The 25,908-nt window shown below is 44.0% G+C and overlaps 1 protein-coding gene across 4 annotated transcripts in view; it reads right to left on the reverse strand.

Annotated features, from left to right (window-relative positions):
• PRKAG2 (protein kinase AMP-activated non-catalytic subunit gamma 2) overlaps window positions 1–25,908 on the reverse strand; it is a 457,564-nt gene that overhangs the window by 78,285 nt on the left and 353,371 nt on the right. For 3 of the 4 annotated variants that reach the window (XM_088446441.1, XM_088446442.1, XM_088446443.1), the window contains one exon: window positions 9,603–9,657. In XM_088446441.1, the coding sequence (XP_088302567.1) occupies window positions 9,603–9,657 (55 nt within the window). Of the gene's footprint in view, window positions 1–9,602; window positions 9,658–10,801; window positions 10,872–25,908 lie in introns of those variants that run through there. The other variant, XM_088446444.1, reaches the window with a different exon arrangement.

The following is a 25,908-nucleotide window of genomic DNA, read 5'->3' on the forward strand; positions in this document are numbered from 1 at the left end:
TATATCTAGGCATGGTGCTCAAACAGGGGGTGTATCTTGGCGTCAAGCGCCCCTGGCAAAGTAAGGGACTGGCGCCCCACCCCGCTGGCAGTTAATAACGGGCGGTGATCCGTCACACCCCTCTCATCGTCCGTCGCTGTTGCTTCTGACTGAGAAATCAGCAGCAGCACAGACTTCTGACAGACAGTACTGGCCGCAAGTGGCACTGCCGGACGGCAACCCCAGCCAGCGCCCCTGACAAGTGCCATCCTGCCCAGTAGGAAGATACGCCCCTGTGCTCAAAGAATGAATACCACAAGGCCCTAACTTTACAGATATCATATTCCATACATATGCAGCTAAATGCATTTGCCATGTCACAGAATAAAAAAAATTAATAATAATAATAATAAGATCATCCATTTTGCTTGATTACAAACCACATATTAGAAGAATAGTATGAGAAGGCTGACACTGAAGGTGCATGACTGGCGCACATCCTGGGGACAACTCATTCCCTTCGAGGCTGTGCCCCCTACCTAGAGAGTGTGGCGCTTGGATCGGACATTATAGCTCCCAGTTATAAAATAACTGACCAAAAGGAGCAGCAACCAACAGTATAAAACTTATCAGCTCCGTATCAGCGGCCAGCAAGGTGTGACGGAGGGACAGGAGTATGTCTCCTCTCTACAGCAAGGAATATACCATCTGATTTATAATATATTTTAACAAGATCAAAAGGACAGTCGATTTTCTAGGTGTGAATTAAAATGTACAAGTCACCATGAACATTGTGTTATCAAATATAGTATACAAGTAATGTTTTTGTAGAGTTCACTTTATATACTTATTTTATCTCCGTTTTCCTCTTGCTAACAACTGTCATGTGGAAGCGTGTTCTGCTAGCATGCACACCCTAAAATCTCACCAATATAATGTATGCATACAGTATGGCCTTCATTTGATTATGCACGGTTCATTCACAGAAGTGCATGCAGGAAAAATGATGTGTACAGTGCTTCTGATGTGTGGACAATGGCCCCGATTCAGAGCCGGACGCTCTGACAGAGCGCTCGCTCTGAATCAGAGCCGGGCTATTTTTTTTTTAGAATGGCCTCCTGGCCGCTCGCATAGATGTGGGTGACCACCCACAGCTATAGCGAGCGGCCAAGGAATATGGTCGCGATGGTCAAGACCATCGGGTTTGCGACGAGACCCTTGTGGTAGGGTCTCGTTGACGCAAGCCCCAGAGAGATTTCGGCTCTAAGAGTCGAAATCTCTCCCACTGACATTGTGATGTCAGTGGGGCAGCCCCCAAACGGAGGCATTCACATGGGAACGCTTCAGTTTAGGCAGCCACTCCCCCGGCCCGCCCACCAAAGGGGGCGTGCTGTCACTCAGCATCGACAGCACGCCCCTTTTGGTACGAGACCCGGAGCGACGGATTGGCCCGGAGCTATCCGGGTCTCGCGCATGCGCACGACAGAGCTGGCACTGTCAGTGGGGAAGTCAGTCTGTAACCCAAAAAAAGATGAACTAACATAGTGAATCAATGTACATGTGTACCAATACCCCTAATAAAAAAAAGTGTTTGGGTTACTTAAATAGTTTAAATAGCTTCTATGCAAAAGTGGTGAAGGATGGCATAAAGCTGTATTTTTTAGGAGAAAATAAGTAGTCATGTCAAATTTGGGGTACTTGAAAATGGGTGCAAGCATATTTAAAATGTTTCTAAAGTGAACTTTTAAAAATACCAAAAATGCACCTGCTACATGCAATCCCAATAACACCTGACCCATGCTTGCATAACCCCCTTTTGCTAGTTTTTATGCTGTCCCCCCACTTTTTAGCCCCACAAATGAAAGTACTTTTTTGCCTATTACATTGCACTGAGTTTCCGCGTAGGCGAATTCTGGCTGGAATTGAATTTGGAGATAAGCTCCGAGACGAAAAGCGGCAATAGGCGAAACTTTTCCCCCACGATTACGGCTTTTCGCCTCTAATTGAATATGGCCCATAGTGTCTCAGTACACATCAGTTTCCAAGCCTTTGTCCTTGGTATACAGATGTGTCTGGCCTCAATACGCCACAGAGAGAGATATGCCTGGCGCTATTGAGCCACCACGTCCCATGCAACTCTACTAGCTCCGGGAGGTTTTTTTTTTTTTGCTGAAAATGTGGAGACTGTGCGGATTAATTTGATATGCGATGCTTGTATATTGGTGTGCAACAGAGTAAAAACGAAACTTAGTGTGGAAAAAAAGCTGTGACCGATGCATCATAGCACTTTGTATGTTGATTGGCAGACTGAGGTGCCTAACACTAACCCTCCTTCCTTGTGCCTAACAGTCGGGAAAGTGTATAACCCTTACCCTCCGGTAATTGCGTAACTCTAAACCTAACCCCTCCCAAAAAAAAAAAAAAGTGTCAACCATTTATACCTATCGACCTTCTTCGATGTCGACTGTGTGGCGACCTTTTGTCCCTGTCGAACTATTGCCTAACATCTGGTGTCTATCTAGACAATGCCAACCTTTTAGCAAAGACAAGTGAGGACACCTCTGTATATGCACCTCCCACCTCCCCATAATCGTTTGCGTAAAAAATTTAATGAACCAGAATTTATGAATATTTTTACGATGGGATTAAAAGCAGCATTTTTTGGTTTGTCTTTTTTATTTTTTAAAGGCAAAATCAGCCTGAGATTACCCTGTCTGTCTCAGTGAGTGCCTGGGCACAATATCTTTTGTAAGTAGACTTAGGGCTGTATTCAATTAGGTGCGAAAAGTCCAGTACTTTTCTCATGCTGGACTTTGCCGTCATCGCTGGTTTTCCATGCGAAAAGTATTGCGCGCGTCCCCGCTTTTCCCCTTATTCAATTAGAAATCAGCGAAAACGGCACCTGGTAAATTCGTACCTGGCGAAAAGTACTGTCGTACCACCCCGAAAAGCTGCACTAAGATAGGGGATCACTATAGGAGAGTCCTAGTACCCCTAATAAAGCTATTCTGGGTACTTAAGTTCTCTCAATTGCTTGCTATTAGCGTCTTTGCATAAGTGGTGAAGAATGGCATTAAGCAATATTTTTTTCAACAAAATAACTAGTCCCAGCAAATTTGGGGTACATGAAAATGGGTTCTAGCATATTTAAAAGTTACACATGTAAAGTTTTCAAAAACGTAAAAATTCCACCTTCCGCAAGCACTTGCAATCCTGAAAGCACCTGGTGCATACTTGGGTACCCCCCGGAGTCTATTTCTCTAGTTTTTAAGTTTGTCCCCCAACTTTGGTCTTTTTAACCACCAAAATAAAAGTGCTTTTTTTTGGGGGTGTTCAGTTTTTTGGGGTTTTTTTGGACACAGTTTACCTTGGGGGGGGGGGGGGCTGTCCCAAGGGTGCCGAGTGATTTCCGGATGTCTGCACCCCAAAACCCCAATTCTGCACTTTTTTCCGACTGCTATTCAGAGGCAAAACTTTTTTGCTGGGTTCATTGCATTGACTTTGCGCACCGGCGAAAAGTCTCCACAATTGAATACGGGGATAAGTTTCCGCTGGCAAAATTACATCGGCGAAACTTTTTTGCCGAAAAAACGTTTTTTTTTGCACCTAATTGAATACGGCCCTTAAAACCTTTTGTAAACAGACTGTCCGCCCATAGTGGATGAAACCATTTTGTGGGTCCAAACAATTCTCATCCTATCATATCGCTTAGCAACGTTGTCACTAGTTCCTAGTAAGTGGATAGGCTGCATTCTCAGCAATATGGCTGCCTCTGTTCTGTACAGGAATGTGCTGCATGCATAGGAATCTCGATTTTATACAGCACTCACTTTTCTCACAAATACTTTTTTTTTTTTTTTTTTTTAAAGTATGTACCTTGTCTTTCTTGGACAGGATTTAGCTGCATTGAGGAGTGTGTAAAGGAGACTGTAATGCCACCTGACAGCAGTTGAAAACGGTGCATACTCTAATCCTGTATCTAGACAAAGATATTTAGACCAGCAGCATTGCGGCCCTACAGTTAATGAATCATGCCCTAAAAGGATCACACACCACATACAGGAATATTCTATATATAGGAAGATTCATGGCACAAGGCTGAATCTATCAATTCCAGATGAATTGATTTTGTGACCAACATGAGCTTTCAGTTTTCATTTGAAGACAAAAACCATCCACCCCTCGCGCCACACACACACACACACACACACACACACACAGTGGGTTTCTGTGAATGGTCATCGATCCCATAAGTTAAATTAACCCAACCACCCCCAGGCACGTATGCCCTGACAACACAGACTACAGTGCTTCTCTAAGCATAACAACCTGAGGACTTCTGAATACATTACGTACTGTGCTGCCAGACAGAAAAGGGTCTCAAAATAAAACTCAAGATCTAATGCCCTATTTAAAGTGATGCTAAACTTTTTCCCACTCATCAGGTATTGTCCTATTTGTTCAATAAAGGTGGGGGTCCCGTTACTACAACACACAAGCCTGATCTGGAAGAGTGCTAGGGATTGGAAGGGGTCATACAGGCATTTTCATAACCTCAGCAAATAGGTGCCCCCCCAAAATATATATACTTTTTAAAGCACACTTTGGGATTTTATCTATGTTACTGTGCCCTGGTAATTGTAATATAAAGCCGTCCCCATCTACCATACCTGGTGTCTGTCTGGAGGGACATACCCTTAATCTGGCTGGTTTTCAATACTAGTCTATGATATGATGTTTTTTTGGTCTCTCTGAATTTCCATGCCTTTTGCTTTTCACACCAGTAGGTAAATTTAGTACTCAGCATAGAAAAGGGAACAGTTATAAAAGGACTGTAGGCTACATGGAATCTCCACTCATTTTACAGATGGCCTAATAGGCAAGAAAATTCTGCACCGCACAGCAGCGTGGATGGAACCACAGCCTGGGAATAACACTCATTATGGCCCTTTGCCTGACACTAAGAAGCACAGTGCAAGTCATAATATGACAGCAGATGGAGTAAAGAGAATGCATTCAAAACAAGATTTATTTTTTATCAAAAGCAGAAAATAGGTTTGAGCTGCAGACTAAATATATCATCTAACCACATCACCAGCAATTTATACATATTATGACAGATCCATTTTTTTTTTGTTTCTTTCATTTGTAGTGGTCAAATGCAAATATTACAAGCATTAAAGCACACTACCGTACATTTTACTAAGGGCCTGACAACAAGTGGGAGTGGGCTGGATGATGAGTGGGGGTGGTACTGATAAGAGGGGAAGTGCTGGATGAGTGGGTGCAGGTCCCCTGTCCTAAGTGCCCCAGGCTTCCTGAAGGCTTAATCCAGCCCTGCAGAAAAGGTATCAAATTATTATTGTTACAGCACCTGAAGTGGCTTGATAGCTTGTTAATAAGAGGGCATACAAAAGTACTAATCTTTAAACCTGCCACTGTCCTCATTTCTGCTCCACAATTCCCTATTAGGTTATATGCAACACCACCCTGAAAATACAATGGCTTGGGGTGTGGCCCAGTGGAAGAGGCAGATATGTGGGTGCAGCAATCAGGATTGTCTGACAGTAGGTCAGCAGACTGCTGGAGACTTTGCCAATCTATGGGGCAGTTTCAATCCCTGATGTGATGGAACAGCAAACGCACCTGTCATGGGTCTCCTCTATGCATAGGATACTGTAAATCAGAGCAGGACTCTAGAAGACAACAGCTGGGTAATTCGCAGTTTAGTTATAAGTCACCGAGTACCCAACTGCAGAATGTAACACATTCAGGGGCATCGGAACGATTTTATATGTTGGCAAGGGCAACATAATATTGTTCTGCCGCCCAGCCGCACTTTATAGTAATAGGCTGCACCACATGGAGGAGGACGTGTAATGTGCTGTGTTTTAACTTAAAGACCGGCACATTACACCTCCTCCTCTATGCTGTGCAGACTATTACTATAGAGCATTGGTTCTCAAACTCTGTCCTCAGGACCCCACACAGTGCAAGTTTTCCAGGTCACCCAGCAGGTGCACAGGTGTATTCATTACTCACTGACACATTTTAAAAGATCCACAGGTGGAGCTAATTATTTCACTTGCGAGTCTGTGAAGAGACCCGAAAAACATGCACTGTTTGGGGTCCCGAGGATAGAGTCTGAGAACCTGTACTATAGAGCACAGCTCCCGACAGTCCGCGGCTCCTTTAAAATGTCCCCCCCCTGTACAGACGCCCTTGAATACATGTACTTTTACTTGTATATTTAGAAGTCTAGGCTTCAAGCACATTATTGTGTGCGAATTGAGTTGGACAGACTTCATGTGTAGCCAATGTTTATCAATGGCAGGTGCCGTGCCCCAATGCGAAAAAGGAAAACTGAATAGACCCCTCTGGCTGTGCAGTTGCGTAGTCAGGTCTATTTCCTATTATTAATCAGTATTATACATACTCACATTTCATGAAAAAGGCTTCTGTATAAAGTATAAAGTGATCATAAAGTATTATTTTTACTTTACTAATGGTCATTTACTTTCTCATGCAACATTTCCAAAGTGAGCAATCACAAATGGGAGTGCCAATTTCTTCATTTTATACAAATGACTCGAGTGAATGTGAAACAGTATACATCTTCGCCTTGGCCATTTGCAGAGCACTACTTTAATACTAGCATAAAGCTCATAAAAACTAGTATTGGGGAATTAGAGTACTACTCCCCTCATTGACCAGACTCTAATCACATCTGGCCAAGCATGAACAAACAAGCAGCGCAGGTCATTGCCAAGGAATGGGTATGTAATGCCGGCTGTCGGGATGCCTCCTGTCACAATACAGACAGCGGCATCCCAATGGTTGGTATCTCGACAGGGGTGAGGAAAGTATACTTACTCTCCCCCCCTTTCCACCCTAACCCTCCCTTCTTGTAGCCGAACCCTCCCCACCCCGCACCCTAACCCCTCCCCCTTAGTGCCTAAACGTAACACCAACTCTTCGTGCATTTACCCTAACCCCCCCCCCCCCAAAAAAAAAAAAACCTACCCACCGCGGCTATCGCTAAGGGGACCCCGGACTTGCCTCGCTCTGTCTGGCGTCCTTCGATGTTACAGCATCGGAGTTAAGATAGGCGTTGGTATTTTGACGCCTATCTTAAGTTCCTTGAAGGTATTGAGACTAGCGGCATCGCAGGGCCACTGGTCTCTTAATTACATCCCCATTGCCAACATGCTCAAGAATAAGGGGCCTATGAATCAAGCCATTTTTTACATACAGTTTCTGCATAATTTTATGTATCCATCCTGTGTACTCACAGGAATCTCAGGCAAAGTGCTAATTAGCACTTCAGATCGCCAGTCCCCATTATTATCAATGGGGACTACGATCTGCCCCCTATGTACTAAACTCCAAAAAGCAACGCTTTTTGGAGTTTAGCCCTGGTAGTTTACACCATCTTCAGATGGTGTAAAACTACTGTTTGTCTATGGGAGCTCCTGGGGAAGGAGAGAGATCTTTCGATCTCCCCCTCACAGCTCCTGGCGGGCCCGGGAAGCTGACGCTGTGTGCATGCGCAGGGTCAGCTTCCCCCGGAGAAGTCTTTCACTTCTGTGAAACACTTTTCCAAAATGCCATGGATATAATCGCAGGTACAGTGGTTACCACAACTGCTGTCCCTGCAAGTTCCCGGTAGTACATAGCCGGGATATTTTCATTAAAAATGAAAATATTCCCGGCGACATGGAATAGGCCCCTAAATCTTTTAAACAAAGTTACTAGCAAAAAAAAAAAAAAAAAGCATCCAGTGTTCATATCCAGATTGCACAAAGGTACCCATTTGTCATCAAGTCATTATTGTGCCTTTGAAAGTTATTTTCACAGTAGTCAAAATGGCCTAGACATGCTCTTTTCTTCATATCAAGTGCAGTTGCATATGCAGAAGTTACCTTATTGAATGTCTCTGCCCTTCAAGGGAAAAATTAAGGGTGGGCAATAAGCAGCCCCCCAGCTGTTGTAGAACTATACATCCCAGCATGCCCTGCCACAGTTTTGCTATTTGACAATGCAAGAACTGTTGCAATGCATGCTGGGATGTGTAGTTCAACAACAGCTGGATGGCGACTTATTGCCCACCCCTGTCTTAAATGCACATCCATAATTTTTCTGACAGTCTTAAATAATCTTCTCCAACAAATAGAAATCTCTATGCCTAGACTTGTAGATGCTATATTTCACACCCCTGCAGATGCCGCTATCTTGGCCTTCAAATCAATTCGCTTTGCTGTAAAATCAGGTGCATTAGAGGGATACACACTGCAGGAGGCACATGCATTGCAATTTTCATAAATAATATTGAATATTCATAGCATGACCATTGTTCAAATCCATAGATACATTACATCAGTCAATCAACCATACAAAATGAGACATCATAGGGTACCTTACAGGTTTTTTTTATGCAGTAACAGGGCTTTTATGGAACAGTGGACATTGCTACAGGCCAGGAATGAGCAGTTTAAGCTGGTTATTACCACCAAATGTTCTTCATAAATCAACAAGACTGTTTGAAAGCATTGGGTCAGTTAATAAATTGGTCAAGAAACCAAAAGCTTTATGCTAATACTGCTGAAAAAGATATGGATTAACTTACTAAAGGAGAGGAAATTTTAATATGCACAGAGATAGTCATCACAGAACACACAAGATGAAGGATGCACCCAAAATAGCTGGAGCACTAAAGAAATTCCACAGTGATAAATGTCGGCTCTACTAATGCTCTAGCATCGTCAACCACATCACTGCGTAAAAGGCCATTTGGACAAGTTAACAACTCACTGTACACTGCAGGATTATCTCCTCTCTGGTATAAAATAGAACGGAGAGAAAGACACAGCTGATTATTTCCAGACTAGCATGTTTTTTTTCCCCCAGGCCATTAACTAAAAACATTCTCCTACTGAACTGTTTAGGTTCCAGGTCATCTACACTTCTAAGCTTCTAACAGAGGAACAGGGGAAGTTTAATTTATGTACTCCTTTCTTTACTGCGAAGCCTAACACATGTGTATACATATATTTTAAAATAAAACAATAATACTTGAGACAAATTTGCTTAATTGGTAATGAATAGAAAACAGGGACCATGTAGTTTACAGGCATCATTTTTTCCAACAGCAGAACCTGAGGGTCATTTAAATCTGCCTTTCCAGCTATTCATAGGAGTCCAAAACAATTACCAAACACAATAATGTCATAGGATTTCTTTGCATATGAATAAAGTATTTACAGTTTTATATTGTGCATATAAATAAGTCACCTGTGTGCATCATAGAACATGCAGTACTAACCTAAACAAATGATTGACAACAGCTGTATATACAGAACAGAATATAGTCTAAAGGTACAGTAGATATATATATATATATATATAGGGGGTATAATGCATTTGAGAGTAATCTGGCCCCTGGCCTGCAAGTAGGCCCCTGTAATAAGGCTAATCAGGGCTATAGCTGCATAGTGTATCACCAACAGCAGCACAGAGTGCAGGGCCAGGATCTCCCCTGTCTGTAGCACATACTCCAGAGATGACTGGCAGCAGCAGCAGCCCAGGTGGGGCAGACAGACAGTAGCTGGACAAAGTCTCCTTACCTTCATCTTCTAGCTCCAGTTTCTCCAGCATGCCTCCAATGGTGGTGCCCGGAGCCTGTGTGGGGAGAAGGCAGAGAGAGGGGATGATGAGCGGTCATACAGGGAAGGAAGGAGGGAGGAGGAGGCAGCAGCCCTATTCCAATCTCCGGCCGCTTCTCCCTCTACAGTACACACAACAGCAGCAGCACTGCAGCCACTACTGGGGGAGCCCTGTCTGGGAGAGGGCGGTACTAATCACACCCACGCCTACAATCATTGGGTAGCTGAGGACGTCGCTCACTGATTGGCTCTTGGCAAGGAGCGCGCTAACCAATGGCTGAGAGAGGTGAGACGTGCCCCGCCCCTCCTCTGCAGCACAGCCACACACATAAGATAGGACGGACTGGAGCCGCCGCCGGCTGTCACTATGGGGACTGTGGGGCTCATTCACTAAGCTGCGCTGCTCCCGTGTCTCCCGGTGTCCCCACTCCCAAGCTCCTCCACACCGGGGGAGAGCCCCCAGACAGGGCGTGCCCGGAGTCGGACCCACCGCCCTCCTTTATAGTGCTATGGGGAGAGCAGCGTGACAGCTGCATAATATACCGGCGCTGTGCCCGGCTGAGCATACAGTGATAGTGTACAGTACACACATCATCTTATATATCCCGTGTGGCTTCTCGCAGGGGATTACAGACAGCTTCTGCCTTCCCACTTATATTTCCCAGCTGCAATAAGAGGAGCCGAATCAAATCATTAATTAATAGATTAATTCATAAAGAGTCATTCACTTTAGTTCCATCACACTTCGCAAATAGCCATCTATGTAACTGCAGTGGCAGACTGGGGCATGGAGGAATGTTGATAGAAAGTCGACATGGTCATTAGGTCGAATATTTAGGTCGTCATGGTTAAAAAGTCAATACGTTCAGAATGTCACCATTTAAGATCTCAACGCCAAAATGTCGACCTTTTTTTGTTTATTTTAGCCTATCCTTAAACCTAACCCTAGACTTAACCCTAAAAATGAACAAACATATTAACATTCTGAACTCGTCAATATTTTAACCATGTCAACCTAAATGCATGTCTGCATATTGATTGTCGACCTAATGATCAAGTTGACATTCTGACTGTCCAAAAGTCAACTGGATACCAGTAGGTCTAGTAGAAGCAAAATATATGCCATTGTACAAAAAAACCTCAACTATTGAAGATCTTACCACTGGGATGACTTAATTATAGGTTAGTGCACAGGTTCTCAAACTCGGTCCTCAGGACTCCAAACAGTGCATGTTTTCCAGGTCTCCTCACAGAATCACGAGTGAAATAATTAGCTCCACCTGTGGATGTTTAAAATTGTGTCAGTGAGTAATGAGTACACCTGTGCTCCTGCTGGGTGACCTGTAAAGCGTGACCTGTGTGGGGTCCTGAGGACCAAGTTTGAGAACCACTGTGTTAGTGAATATATACAGAGCCATTCCAATCACTGGCAGAAACTGGGGGCCTGATTCACCACCGTACGCAACTACAATTACGCAATTGTCAGATTGTTGCATACTGTGCATGCATATGCATCCCAGTGTGCAAACTAGCCATTGCTATTGGGACTGCGATCACAATGACTGCACAGACCCATCGCAGAGTGATTGACAGGAAGTGCCATTTGTGTGTGGTGACGGGGGGGGGTGTTTAGGCGAATGCAGGCGTGCCAGTGTGTTTCAACGCCATTACAGGGGCGTGCATAAATTATCCACAGCAATGGCCTGCACAGCCTGGGACCTGATAGCGTGCAATGAAGTTAGCAATTTCTGAGTAAGGTCAGAGCTTGTGCAAGTGTGCGTGAGGCTGCGATGGTACTCCATTTTAACAATGGTTTCGCAGTCTTGCTAAACATTATGGATGTGTGGTAAGTAAAGTGGGCATCCTTGTGTAGTGCTGTGAGGGAATAGCAATTGCAATTAATTAGCATACCATCACAGTTGAACTGCGTGTGTAATCGCTATTGCATATGCAGTTGCATACAGAAGTGAATAAGGCCCTGTGTTCATTATGTTAAAGCCCAGAGAAAACACAAGGAGAGGACAGAGTTGTGTGATGACCACCCACTTTGATTGGCATGAGCTGAATCTTTTTGTAGTTCCTATAGAAGCAAACCAACCACCCATGTCCATCAGTGGTCCTGCTCCTCCAGGTAACTGACCCTCTAATACCGATTTTATACCTAAATTCCGGGTCTGACCCGGAGGTTGCAACAGGGCTCCAAACCGAATCAGACACGGAATTTAGCTGGCGCCAACCCAGGATATTCCCGAGTCGGCGCCGTTCACACCGGAGCCAGGTCTGCAGTGACCCGGCTCTTCCGGCATGGAAGTGGACACTTGGAGATGACATCATGCGGCGCACTCCAGGTCATCGTGACCCGGATCACGTCGTTTACACTGCAGGGTTACAAGTAGGGGCAAAGCAGGTGGAGCTCCTGCTCCAGGGCCACCAGGGGGCACCGTCTGGAGCACATTAGTATTACTTTTATTTCCCCCTCCCATAAGTGTGCACACAGAGGACCTCATTCAGAGTCGGTCGTTGCGGCCGCACGGTCGTAAGGGAAAAGGGACCGGATATGCAAATGATGCACTCGCAAGTTGCGTCCTTAAGATCGGATCGTTAGCTGGCCGACCAAGGGGAGGATGCGGCCGTAAGACAAAAAATACGCCCCCTTCTCGTACGCATTACACGTCATCTCCGGCCATATAAGGATTAATCGAGACCATCGGTAACCATCGGAACTGGTCGTAGAGCTTAAGGTTGACCATACCCTCTCTTAAGCACTACGATCAGGTCAGTGTACAAACCACCCATGTCAAGTGTGCCATGACACTACTTTGTTAACTATGCACTCCCATAAAACGCCGTTCGCATAATTAGGCACGCCTGCGTTCGGATCTCCACTCCCCCGTTTTCAAGCACCTTCCCCTGTTACCACCCACAAACGCCTCATTCTGTCACTCAAACTACCGACCTGGCTGTGTTCAAGGAGAGATAAATTTCTGATCGTAGCAGCTAGTTTGCGCACGCGCATTGCAAACTTTACGCATGCACAGTTTAGCGAACATCGGTGGCGTACGACCGCGCGGCCGCAACGACTGACTCTGAATGAGGTCCAGAGTGTGCCCAGGCATATCCAAATATAGGAATATGCAAATATAGGGCCCGATCCAGAGGTGGATTCACTTTTGATTCACAACTGGCTGTTGTTTTGTCTACTATGCATGCGTCTGAGCCGCACTGCCCATGTGCAACAATGGTCTTGTGTTGACGGTCGCAGTGTGGATTTAGACGCAGTTTGACAGCAAGCAACTGTTTGGGGGAGGTAATGGGCAGTGGCAACTAAAATGCAGATGTGTCACAACTGTTTTGGGGGCTACTCCCGGCATTTCACTTGTGAGGAACATTCTCAGTAACCATACGGTTACTCAGAGGTCCGATGGTACAACTGATGTTCGTCCGATGCTGCGTCTTCGGATGTAAGTGGTGGATCTTTACAAAAGATGGTTCCTGTGGCATTTTCATATGTTCCCAGATCTGCTGCGTCTGAAGATGCAGTACAGACCTGATTTGCGCCCGCCTTTGAATCAGGCCCATAGTCTCATAGACACCGCACCCATTATGGCCACTCCACCCAAATAGCAGGGGGTATTGCCCACAAAGAAATGGAAAAAAATGGTGTAATTGTTTTGTAAATGTGCATGGCCACAAAACCTGTGGGTGTAGTTTGTCTAATGTTGGCGTAGCATTACAGGTTGGTGCGTACTGTTTATTTTCTCAGGGTACAGGTTGGTGTAATGTTTTTGTCCTGAGGCATAGATTAGTGACATGTTTTTCTTTGGGGTCACATGCTGTTGTATATAATGTTTGGGGTTGTTTTCTGGGGGCATAGCTTGTTTATTTCTGGGGCACATGCTTTGGTAATATACATTTTTAAGGTATAGACTGGTATAATGCTTTTTCTGTTCTTGGACACAGGTTGCTTTGTAATGTTTTTCTTTTCTTGGCGCACAGACTATTGTGTGTTGTTTTTCTGGGAGAACAGATATGAGCAGTACTTTTTTGTCTGTGGCACAGACTGGTTGAATAAATTTTGTTTTAGGGGTACAGGCTTGCAATCAGTACATTTAGTGGGGACGAAGGGTGGTGTAATAATTTTGCAAGGGCCGGTGTTGGGCACAAGCTAATGTAAGGTGTAATATACAATGTGTTGTGCTCCATATTATGTTTCAACCAATCATTTTGCAGGTTATTGTAAGGTATAGTATGAAGCGGTTACTTGGCAATGTGCATAAATCCACTACTAATGCAGTGATCGCAAATACGCACTATAGCGTGTATTTTACCAAATATGAGGACCAGGGACTCACTTTTGGAGAATGGGTGGGTCCCCGGGGACGCGCTGCACTGACCAATCCTGTGGCTCCTGATTCAATGATTGATGTCTCCCTGGCTCAGCCAGGGAGGACTATACAAAGTGGAGGTGGAGCCAGACCTTTGGCACCTTACCTCCTGGATGCTGCATCCCCTAACACCACAAAGACACAAGCGGGCGCCCCCTGGCACCTCAGGCAGCCCCCCGCGTGAGGCCAGCCCCCAAGACTGCAGAGACACAGGCAACTTCCAGCGTGAAGACAGCCCCCAGCACCGCAGGCAGTCAAGAGGGGCAGGTGAGCAGCCAGTAGGGGGTACCACCATTTGGCAAAGCGGTAGTGCTGGTGTTGGTGGCGGTGGGATGGGGGGGGGTCTGGCTGCTACTGCTACTTTAAGCTGCCCTTCTATCTACTCTTACCCCCTCCCTACCCCCAGTACTGTCTGCTCCTAACCAACTCCTTACCCCCAGTACTGCCCCAACTGCTATCTACCCTTGCCCCTCCTTACCCCCAGTACTACCTGCCCAAACTCTCCTTAACCACAGTACTGTGCCAGCTGCTATCTACCCTTGCCCCCAGTACTGCCCCAGCTGCTATCTATCCCTTACTCCCTCCCTACCACCAGTACTGCCTGCTCCTAAACCCCTCCTTGCTCCCTAGTACTCCACCAGCTGTTGTCTATACTTACCCCTTCTCTACCCCCAGCACTGCCTGCCGAAACTCCCCTCCACCCCCCGCTCTACCTCAATTTTTCCCTGCTTTTGATCCCCAGCTATACTTCAGCTGCTGCTTGCCCTAAACCACATCTACCCCAATTGCCACCTGCCCCCAGCACTGTCGTCCCAACTACTGCCTGCCCTCACCCCCATAATATGTGATGGGACCCAGAAACAGTTTTTTAAAGTGATGGGTCCCTGGGATCCACAAATGTTTTGCTCAGCGCGATCACTGCTAAAGTCTGACTATATAGTTACTTTTTAATTAGAAAATTGTTTACTCATAACTTTTAAATAAATGTATCCATTCCTGCATTGTAGAGCACAGAGAGCTTTCCAGTCACCACTGTACAAGTCAGCGAGAATTCCAAATCTCTGGTGGCTTCACAGTGCAGACCCCAGATATCTGGTGGCTTCACAGTGCAGACGCCTGATCTCTAATGGCTTTACATTGCAGACCACAGATCTCTGATGGTTTCACAGTGCGGACCCCAGATCTCTGGTGGCTTCGTAGTGTGGACCCCAGATTTCTGGTGGCTTTGCAGTGCGGACCTCAGATCTCTGGTGTCTTCGCAATGTAACCCTCTGATTTCTGGTGGCTCCACAGTGGGAAACCCAAACTACTGGTGTCATCGCAGCAGAGGCCCCAGAACTCTGTTGGCTTCGTAGTGTGGACTCCAGATTTCTGGTGGCTTCACAGTACAGACCCCAGATCTCTGGAGTCTGGAGTATTCAAAGTAAGGATCTCAGACCTCTGGTGGCTTTGCACCGTGGACCACAAATTTCAGAGAGGGCAGATCTGTTATCTACACATGGGGACTAAAGATCTCTGAATGCAGGTTAATTTACCTGTTTTGAGGTCCCAAGTTGTCAATGTCTGGTGCTCTGCTTTGACTGAGCCCAGAAACCAACATACCTAATTGACTTACCAATCAGATTAGCTGAAATGCCCATCACTCTTGTGTGTAAATACTGCTGCTCACCAGTATATGTGCAGGGAGTCATATAGAAATAGATGGGTATGACAGATTCCTGGCAAAACAAAAGTGTTTTTGTGCCAACATATTGGGCCACCTATGTGCTTCTCTCCTGACTAGAAGAGAGGAGGGTATGTGAGACCATGGTATTTACTATTACAGTTACCTGAACTGACTGAATTAAATAATTTATGATTTGATATATAAAATACCCCCTGATATCTGTTAATCAATACAGCCCAAACAACTGTAACCAACATTTAAGTTTAGGAACACAGAATTTTCTACTTGGTGGAAGGAAACAGTGCAGTATAATTCAGTCTATTTAATAAACAGAGCAAAATAATACAACTATAATAAGCAGAGTAGTATCAATGTGAAATAAAGTTACATTCTATAGAGAAAAATTATACATTCTAACATTGTAAGATTAGCTGCAGTACAGCCTCTCATCCTCTGCCTGTGTGACTGACTACAACTAAGAATAGTTATTTGAGGTCATTCATGAAAACTGGTGGAATGAAGATGGAATTTATTAAATCACGGTATTATTGATTTGTAATCGTTGTGTGTGTGCAGGGCATTTGTGTCTGTACAAGAGCCTGGCACTGCAGGTAATTCTCACTTGGTGGTATCTTTTGCTTGGTTCATTATCTAGCCAGCCTCAGGCTTTCCACACTGTAGACAACACTACCCGCTGCTTAGTAATAAGCTTTGGTGTTCCAGCATCTCTGCACTCAGTTATCCATCTCCTCTGCATGTAAATATTTATAAGTATTAATAACAGCATGAGCTGTACTAGCAAGAGCATGCTCACTGTACTCCTAGAAAACTTTCTGGCATCATTAAACTGTAGGAAGTCTTATAACTTTCACACAAATTGGCTTTCATTGATCACGAGTCACAGGAGCATCCGACCACACAACACCAAATTTAAATAATAACTAATGGCCGGTGAACGCAGAAATCCATGTGTGTTTTATTTTGTGATGGTTCAGGATGGAAGTTCACACAGAAACAACTGATTTCTATGTAGAGAACAAACACATTTTCAGAGGAGAAGATCCTATCAGAACTCTCAAAACTGAAAGTGGATAAATCAATGGGGCCAGATGGGATACATCCAAGGATACTAAAAGAGCTTAAAGGGGTGCTGGTAACACCATTAACAGAATTATTCAACCAGTCACTAGCTACTGGTGTTATTCCAGAGGACTGGAAACGAGCAAATGTTGTCCCACTGCACAAAAGTGGAATCAATGAAGAGGCAAGCAACTACCGACCAGTGAGCCTTACATCAGTAGTAGGGAAATTGATGGAAACACTCTTAAAAGAAAGAGTCGTAGATTATCTCAAATCCAACAATTTGCAGGATCCCAAACAGCATGGATTTACTGGGGAGAGATCATGTCAAACAAATCTTATTGACTTTTTTGACTGGGTGACTAAGGAAATAGATAAAGGGGGGCTTTAAATATAGCTTATCTAGACTTTGGTAAGGCTTTTGACACTGTTCCACATCGCAGACTGTTAAATAAACTGGAAAGCATGGGATTGGATACAAAGATAGTTGAATGGATAAGATCATGGCTACAGGATAGGAAACAGAGAGTTGTAGTAAACAGAGTGCAGTCTCAAGAGGGAACTGTTACCAGTGGAGTACCTCAGGGATCTGTACTTGGACCAGTGCATTTTAATATCTTTATTTGTGACATTGCAAATGGTATTGAAGGGAAACTATGCCTTTTTGCAGATGACACAAAGGTATGCAACAGGGTAGATACACCAGGAGGAGTAAAACAAATGATTGATGATCTAGGTAAACTAGAGGAATGGTCGAGAACGTGGCAACTACAGTTAATGCCAAAAAATGCAAGATCATGCACTTGGGTCTCAAAAATCCAAAGGCTAAATATAGTATTAATGGCACTATACTGGAAAGTACTGAAGTGGAAAGGGATCTAGGAGTCACTATTTCAGGTGACTTAAAGGCAAGAAAACATTGTAACAAAGCAATGAGGAAGGCAAGTCAGATGCTTGGTTGCATAGGGAGAGGAATCAGTAGCAGAAAGAAAGAAGTGATAATACCACTGTATAGGTCAATGGTACGTCCTCATCTCGAATACTGTGTTCAGTTCTGGAGGCCATATCTCCAGAAGGATATTAATACATTAGAGACTGTACAAAGAAGGGCAACTAAAATGGTGCACAGTCTACACCACAAAACGTACCAGGAAAGGCTTATTTTGTATTTTGTACTGTAAATGTAAAACACTTTCAGTCCTTTAGGAGAAAAGCGCTATATAAATAAAATTATTATTATTATTATTATAAAAGATCTTAATATGTATAGTTTGGAGCAGAGAAGGGATAGGGGGGACATGATAGAAACGTTCAAATATACAGTCAGGTGCATAAATATTGGGACATTGACAGAATTTTCATATTTTGGCCTCTATTCACCACCACAACGGCTTTGAAATGAAACAAACAAGATGTGCTTTAACTGCAGACTTTCAGATTTAATTTGAGGGTAATTACATCCAAATCAGGTGAACGGTGTAGGAATTACAACGGTTTCTATATGTGCCTCTCACTTTTTAAGGGGCCTAAAGTAATGGGACAAACTAAACAATCCTAAATCTAACTTTCACTTTTTAATACTTTGTTGCAAATCCTTTGCAGGCAATTACAGCCTGAAGTCTGGAACGCATAGACATCACCAGACACTGGGTTTCATCCCTGGTGATGCTCTGCCAGGCCTCTACTGCAAATGTCTTCAGTTCCTGCTTGTTCTTGGGGCATTTTCCCTTCAGTTTTGTCTTCATCAAGTGAAATGCATGCTCAATCGGATTCAGGTCAGGGGACTGACTTGGCCATTGCATAACATTCCACTTTTAGCCTTAAAAAACTCTTTGGTTGCTTTTGCAGTATGCTTTGGGTCATTGTCCATCTGCACTGTGAAGTGCCGTCCAATGAGTTCTGAAGTATTTGACTGAATATGAGCATGTAATATTGCCCAAAACACTTCAGAATTCATTCTGCTGCTTTTGTCAGCAGTCACATCATCAATAAATACAAGGGAACCAGTTCCATTGGCAGCCATACATGCCCATGCCATGACACTACCACCACCATGCTTCACTGATGAGGTGGTATGTTTTGGATCATGAGCAGTTCCTTAACTTCTCCATACTCTTCTCTTCCCATCACTCTGCTACAAGTTGATCTATGTCTCATCTGTCCATAGGATGTTGTTCCAGAACTGTAATGGCTTTTTTAGATGTTGTTTGGCAAACTCTATTCTGGTCTTCCTGTTTTTGTGGCTCGCCAATGGTTTACATCTTGTGGTGAACCCTCTATATTCACTTTTGTGAAGTCTTCTCTTGATTGTTGACTTTGACTCATATACTCCTACCTCCTGGAGAGTGTTATTGATTAGGCCAACTGTTGTGAACGTGTTTTTCTTCACAAGGGAAATAATTCTTCTGTCATCCACCACAGTTGTTTTCCGTGGTCTTCCGGGTCTTTTGGTGTTGCTGAGCTCTCCGGTGCATTCTTTATTTTTAAGAATGTTCCGAACAGTTGATTTGGCCACACCTAATGTTTTTGCTATCTCTCTGATGGGTTTGTTTTGATTTTTCAGCCTAATGATGGCTTGCTTCACTGATAGTGACAGCTCTTTGGATCTCATATTGAGAGTCGACAGCAACTGATTCCAAATGCAAATGTCACACCTAGAATCAACTCCAGACCTTTTACCTGCTTAATTGATAATGAATTAACGAGGGAATAGCCAACACCTGTCCATGAAATAGCTTTTGAGTTGATAGTCCCATTACTTTTGGCCCCTTAAAAAGTGGGAGGCACATATAGAAACCGTTGTAATTCCTACACCGTTCACCTGATTTGGATGTCATTACCCTCAAATTAAATCTGAATGTCTGTAGTTAAAGCACATCTTGTTTGTTTCATTTCAAAATCATTGTGGTGGTGAATAGAGGCCAAAATATGAAAATTCTGTCAATGTCCCAATATTTATGCACCTGACTGTATAAAGGGTTTTAACAAGGTAAAGGTAGGAGACATTCTTCAAAGAAGAGAAGTATTAGAACAAGAGGACATGTTCTAAAACTGGAGGGTGGTAGGTTCAGGGGAAATTTGATGAAAAATTACTTCATAGAAAGGGTAGTGGACAAGTGGAATAGCCTCCCATCAGAGGTGGTAGAGGCTAAGACAGTAGAGCAATTTAAACATGCATGGGATAGACATAAGGATATCCTTCAGAAGAAGTAAGGATCAATAAGGGTTGAGGTAATAATATGTTTAAAAATGGGGCAGACTAGATGGGCCAAGTGGTTCTTATCTGCCGCCAAATTCTATGTTTCTAGAGACGCTGGTATCATGCCAAATTATCAGGGAACATGCTCTGCTGGGGGGAACAGTTCCTTGATCCGTTCCCATCCCTGTTTCATTACATGCTTTACTATATCAGCCTTGTGCACCAAATCTGTGGGTTGGGTACGAGATGCCGGCGCTCGAGATCACGGCAGTCAGAATCCTGACGCCGGCATCCTGACAAGGATAGGACACCTGTCGGTCGGAATCCTAATCCTCCACTTCTCCCTAGCCTAACCCTAATCCTACCCTGTCTGAACCTAACCTCCCCCCCTAGTGCCTATCCCCCTATCCCTAAACTCCCCCTCCCCGCACCCTAACCCCCCCCTTGGTGCTTAACCCTCCCCCTCATGCCTAACCCCTAACGCTAACCCTCCCCCTAACCCTGCTACTTACATTCGGGATTACGGCGGCCTGGAAGGCCAGTGCCGGGATTCTGACAGGTGTCGGCATTCCGTCGCCGGCATTCTGAGTGCCGGAATACCTGCGGTCGGGATTATGACATATCCCATATCTGTGCCTCTCTATAGAGGCAGATGATTTCTACATGATCATCTGTACAAAACTATGGCACAAAGATGGATTATAAAGATGCCAGTGAGCACATGGTGTAAGAGGAGGGAACGAGAGGGAGTGATGCAGATAGAGACCTGTCGGGTTGGAATGGTAAGGGAGATACCCCTTTTCCCGGCACGCACATAACTGCGAAAGCCCCCACCCGGCTGGAAAAAATTCTGGGGAGAACACTGCAAAACCCTTGTTGTCACAGGACCGGGGGCCCGCTGCTACTCCCCACGGCTGCACAATAGAAGTGACAGAGCACTTTGAAAGTGGGTGTGGGGCCTGTTAATCCACTGTTCTGCCTGCACATTCCATCCAGCAGCCCCCTGCTCCCCGCTGCCAGCTCTCCATATTTTATTTTTGAGTACTAAAACCTGGCTAATAACCAAATTTTTCATACAAAAACAACAATGCATTTATTAATACAGTGATATTTATCACTGTATTAATACATGCATTGTTGTTCTATGAAAAATTTGGTTATTACCCAGCTTTTAGTTTTCAAAAATAAAATGTGGCTCTTCCAGACTTCTTATTTTTCTGAAGTAGCTCCCACCCCAGTTAAGGTTGGAGACCACTGCTGTAGACTATGCCCTACTCCTACAACCCTTAATTCCTTTATCCTAAAGGCTACTGTCCATGGATTACTGTCATTATATCTAAGGGACCATTTTTGTTTGTAGGTCCTACCTCCTCCCCACTCTCTATATCAGTGGGAGTCATTCTGGTTCTTTATACTCCACCCTAAAATGAAGGTTTGGTTTTCAATTCCATCTTTATGCTGATGACACCCAACTCTACACCTCTTCATGATAATCTCATTTATGACCAACACCAGCAATTGTCTATCAGCTGTCTCATTGTTGCAAATCTTAAATCAATCTAAGTAATCTCTTCTTCTTCTATCGCCCTCTCACCTGAAACCACTATGCGAGCAATGCTGCCATCATACCCAAGCTACAAGCCCCCTGCCCCTGCCTTGGAGTTTGATTCTGACTTGTAGTTCGCTTCCTACATTCAGTCACATTCAAATGATCATGTGGGACATATTCAAAAATATCTCCTACATCTCCACTTGCATCACTAATCACACCACCATCACCAAAACATTAACTTGTGTTCGCACCCGTGTACTGAGCCTCCTGTAGAGAAACACATGTTTGGGAACATGTATGTAAGTAACCTGGTTACCTGGGTCGACCCTTGTTCTTATATTGCTGTGTTAGGAAAGAGCCCATCGTATTGTCACATGATTGCCAGTGTAATACTTTATATTTTACATTTGTTATCCAGTGCCATCCGTGTCATTCTGATTAGCAGTCTATCGCAACTGTGTGGAGGTGTGTGTAAGGCCCCCCTACTTGCAATTGGGGATTTTCATGAATTATCTTCTGGAATATGGCCAGTGAATTTACTAATAATTGCCCATGATAGTGCTGTGTTGTGTTTGTATTAGGGATGTGCAGGCTCGGATAGGTTCGAGTTTGCACGTTGAGTTCGGATTTTTCCCTCCAAAAAAACGGAACTCAGAAAGAGGCTAAACGTCATCTTACATGGACGAACATCATCATTCCTGGACATCCCTAGTTTGTATGAAATGATATCCTTTCGTTTAGAAGATAAGCCTATTTCCTACCATCTGCCCTACGCAACTTATTTACACTTCATCTTCAACAGTCACACTATATCCTCCAGTCTGTGATATTTCCTCCATCAATCAATATCTGTTCCTCAATGCTTCAGTGATTTCATAGAAATGTGCTGGGTAACCAGTTCATACAGCAGTATTTTACACTGTCACATATGGCTATTCTACAGACCAGAAGAAGCACATCCTATAGATTGTAAGCTCTAGAGAGCAGGGCCCTCACCTTGTGTGTAGTTACTTTTATTGTTTGTTAGTCATTGCATGTTCAGATTGTTGTTTTCCCCTGACTGTACAGCACTGTGGTATATATTGGTGCTACTGTATATAAATAGAGGATTATATTGGGTGCCGGGTGGGTCCAGGATCTATTTTATCAATGATCATATTCTAACAGGAGTATTCAATATGGGTGCGATAACATAGTTTTTGCGTTAATATCGCAATTATGACGTCATTATCGCAGGTTTTACTTTTACACCCTATTCAATTTCAAAGACTTTTCGCAGTTTTGACAAGTCTTTGATAAAAAACGGGGATAACTTTTCACCATTGAATAGGTGTCGAAAAAAGTGCAGAATTGGGGTTTAGGGGTGCAGGCTTAAAAAAAATAGCCTGCACCCTGAGAATGACATTTAAAAAAGAACTGTGTAAAAAAAAAGTTAAAAAAAAATAGGGACACCCCAAAAAATTCATTTAAAAATTGGGGTGCAAAAAAAAAAATGTAAAAAAATTGTTAAACAATAGGGAAATAGGTTCAGGGTTATTCTGCAAGTATGCGGCAGATGTTTTCTAGAATAGAATTATAGCGGCAGGTGCACAAATGCAGACTTTTAAAAAAATTACTTTAGGGACACCAAAATATGCTAGTACCCATTTTCATGTACCCCAAATTTGATGGGACCACTTAAAAAAATGAAAAAAATAACCTAAGTGCTCTTCTGCATCACTTCTTCAATGTCGGGAAAAAAAACCTGCTGCGGCTATTTAAATCCCCGACTTTCTATTAAAGGCTAAAACAGGGGTACCCATAATGTTCCCCCATGTTTTTACAACTTTAGGGGGGTCTTACAATTATTTTAAGGAAAAATTTGTAACTTTACGCAAATCCAACTTTTCGTTAATTTTATATTGAATACGGGGATAAGCGGGAGCGCGCACCAGACTTTAACGTAGGAAAAAACTCCGATATGAAACGTTAACTTCGACAGTGAGGTTAACGTTTCATATTGAATACCCCTCTTAGTGTTTAAATTCTATCCACCCCTGTGTAGCTGCCCTGACCCCTGGGACCCCACTATTACACGTTACTGCACCATTTGCAAGCACTAGGGGAATACTACGGAAACGGAAGCATCCAATGGTATGACACAGCTATAGCAAAGTGAGTGCCATCAGTGTGATGTTTCATTTCATGGCCGTCACACCGAACCAATCATTCACCTACCACTATTGCCTCCATTGCTGTTTTGAAACCCTTGCCCGGTCCAGTTTCTGGCACTGAAAGCTAAATTATTGCCATGTAGACAATACACTTGTGATTATCCAGTAACAGTGGAGGTTTAGTAGTTGGCATAACAGGAGTATACAGGGCTACAGGGTCGTCTCTAGGGGTGTACGACCAGTGCGGTCACACAGGGGCACCACCCATAGAGGGCGCACCCCTCCCCAACATCCCGATTTCAGCAGGACAGTACTGTCCCGCTGTTCCACCCGTGGTCCGAAGTGGCCCGAGGGTGGTCAAATCGGGAGATTGGGGACCCCCACTGCCTCAGCTGTGCGGCAGTGCCGGACCCCCAGAGAGTGAATGGTAGTAGCAATGCGCGCGGCATCCATTCACTGACGGCAGAGAGCTGGGGGAAGCCCAGCCAGTGACGGAGGGCTGGACTAACGTTATTTGGAGGCATGCCTCCAAATATCGTCACGCAGGGGGCATGGCCTATGGAAATGAGGCCACACGCCCAATTTCGGTCGCACGTGGCGCTGTGTACCGGGCCAGCACAGGGTGCTCAGACGCCAGTGATAATTTATTTTTTGCAAGATATAAAGCAGCAGCAAATTTTTTTTTTTTTCATGGGCAAAACCAGATAGGTTTACTCTAATGCTTGCCAATTACAGATTGTAAAGCACTAAAACATGATTATAATATATATATATCAGCTACATAATGGGGGTAAGGTGCAATCAGGGAGATTACTAAACTCCTCAGGGAGTCAGGGAGAATGCTATTATTTCAGGGAGTCTCCATGACAATCAGCGAGAGTTGGCAAGTGTGGATTATATTGGTCTGTGTGATGATTAAGAAAGGCGTCCTTTTAGTTAGTAAGGTCCACCTTGAGTATACAGATGAAAGAGAATGTCTGTTTTTTATATAAAAAAAAGATATTTAATTTGTCCTCATCAAAAATCCACACAATAGAGACAAACTTGATTTCACACAAAACCCACATAAAAATCTTCCTTTTCATTGTATAAGACCCATCATACACAGGGCATACTTACCGACTTTGTTTTCATCCTTTCCGGGAGCAGCCCAGAGAGCTGCTACTGCAGGCCGGTTCGCGGGCTTGGGTCAGACTGGTGATGTAATTAGACTCGCCCCTTTCTCAGAAAAGTCCACGATGATCATGACGCAAATTGCGCCATTTAGCCCCACCCCCTACTCGCAGACCCGCAAATTCCACTTTCACAAGGAAGTGGGCAGGGTGCGGGAGATCTGCCTACACTTCCGGGGTTGCGGGGACTACCAGAAAAATCAGGAGCCTCCCGTGACTTCCGCGATAGAGTGTGTGAGCTTTTAGATATTGTAACTGCTGAAACCACTATGGGCCAATTTGTGTAAGCTGCTCACTTTATGCCACATTGCTGGATTAAGGCATACTTACCTACTCTCCTGGAAGTGTCGGGAGGTTCCGAATTTTCAGGGAGCCCCCTGCACCCCCGGAATAGTATCCACATCTCCAGCATCCCGCCCAATTCCTAATGAAGTGGGCAGAATGGGAAGATTATTACCGGGAATCGCGGCTCTGTATGGAGGAGGTGGGGCTAACTGATGCAGTTTCACGTAATTTTGCCCCGCCCCTCCTCAAGCTCCCGCAAGCAGATACTAATAGTAGGTAAGTATGGTTTGAGAGGGAGTCCAATTTGCACAACATTGCTTATTCTACAGTATATCGAATTTGTCAGTACCACCCACATGCCCTGGCATCTTCCGATTACATGATTCCAGGAGCCAATTTCCCGGAATAAATGTTCAGTTCTATGGGAGGGGACTACATAGAGAAAATTTGATCATAAAAGGCTTTCAGTCATTTGTATTAAATTGTTTAGATATTGAGTAAGCATTAGCTTAGCATTAATGCAAGTCAATAAATCAGAGGTCTTCAAACTATTTAAGTGCGTCCTTAAAAATATCATCAGTTTTCTTCCCCAGAACTCAGTTTAGTAAATATCTATAAATTTAATATGACCAGCTGTTGAACCGCCTCTTCTCTAGATGTTAATTATTTAAACTAAACATTTATTTTAATTTCTCCGACACGCAGTGAGTGTCTGCTAACATCATTTTAATTTACAATGTTTTATTATCATCATAACACTCATACCAAAGGAGCG

The sequence above is a fragment of the Taudactylus pleione genome, unplaced genomic scaffold, assembly GCF_031769625.1.
Source record: "Taudactylus pleione unplaced genomic scaffold, aTauple2 ptg000398l, whole genome shotgun sequence".
Classification (NCBI taxonomy): Eukaryota; Metazoa; Chordata; class Amphibia; order Anura; family Myobatrachidae; genus Taudactylus; species Taudactylus pleione.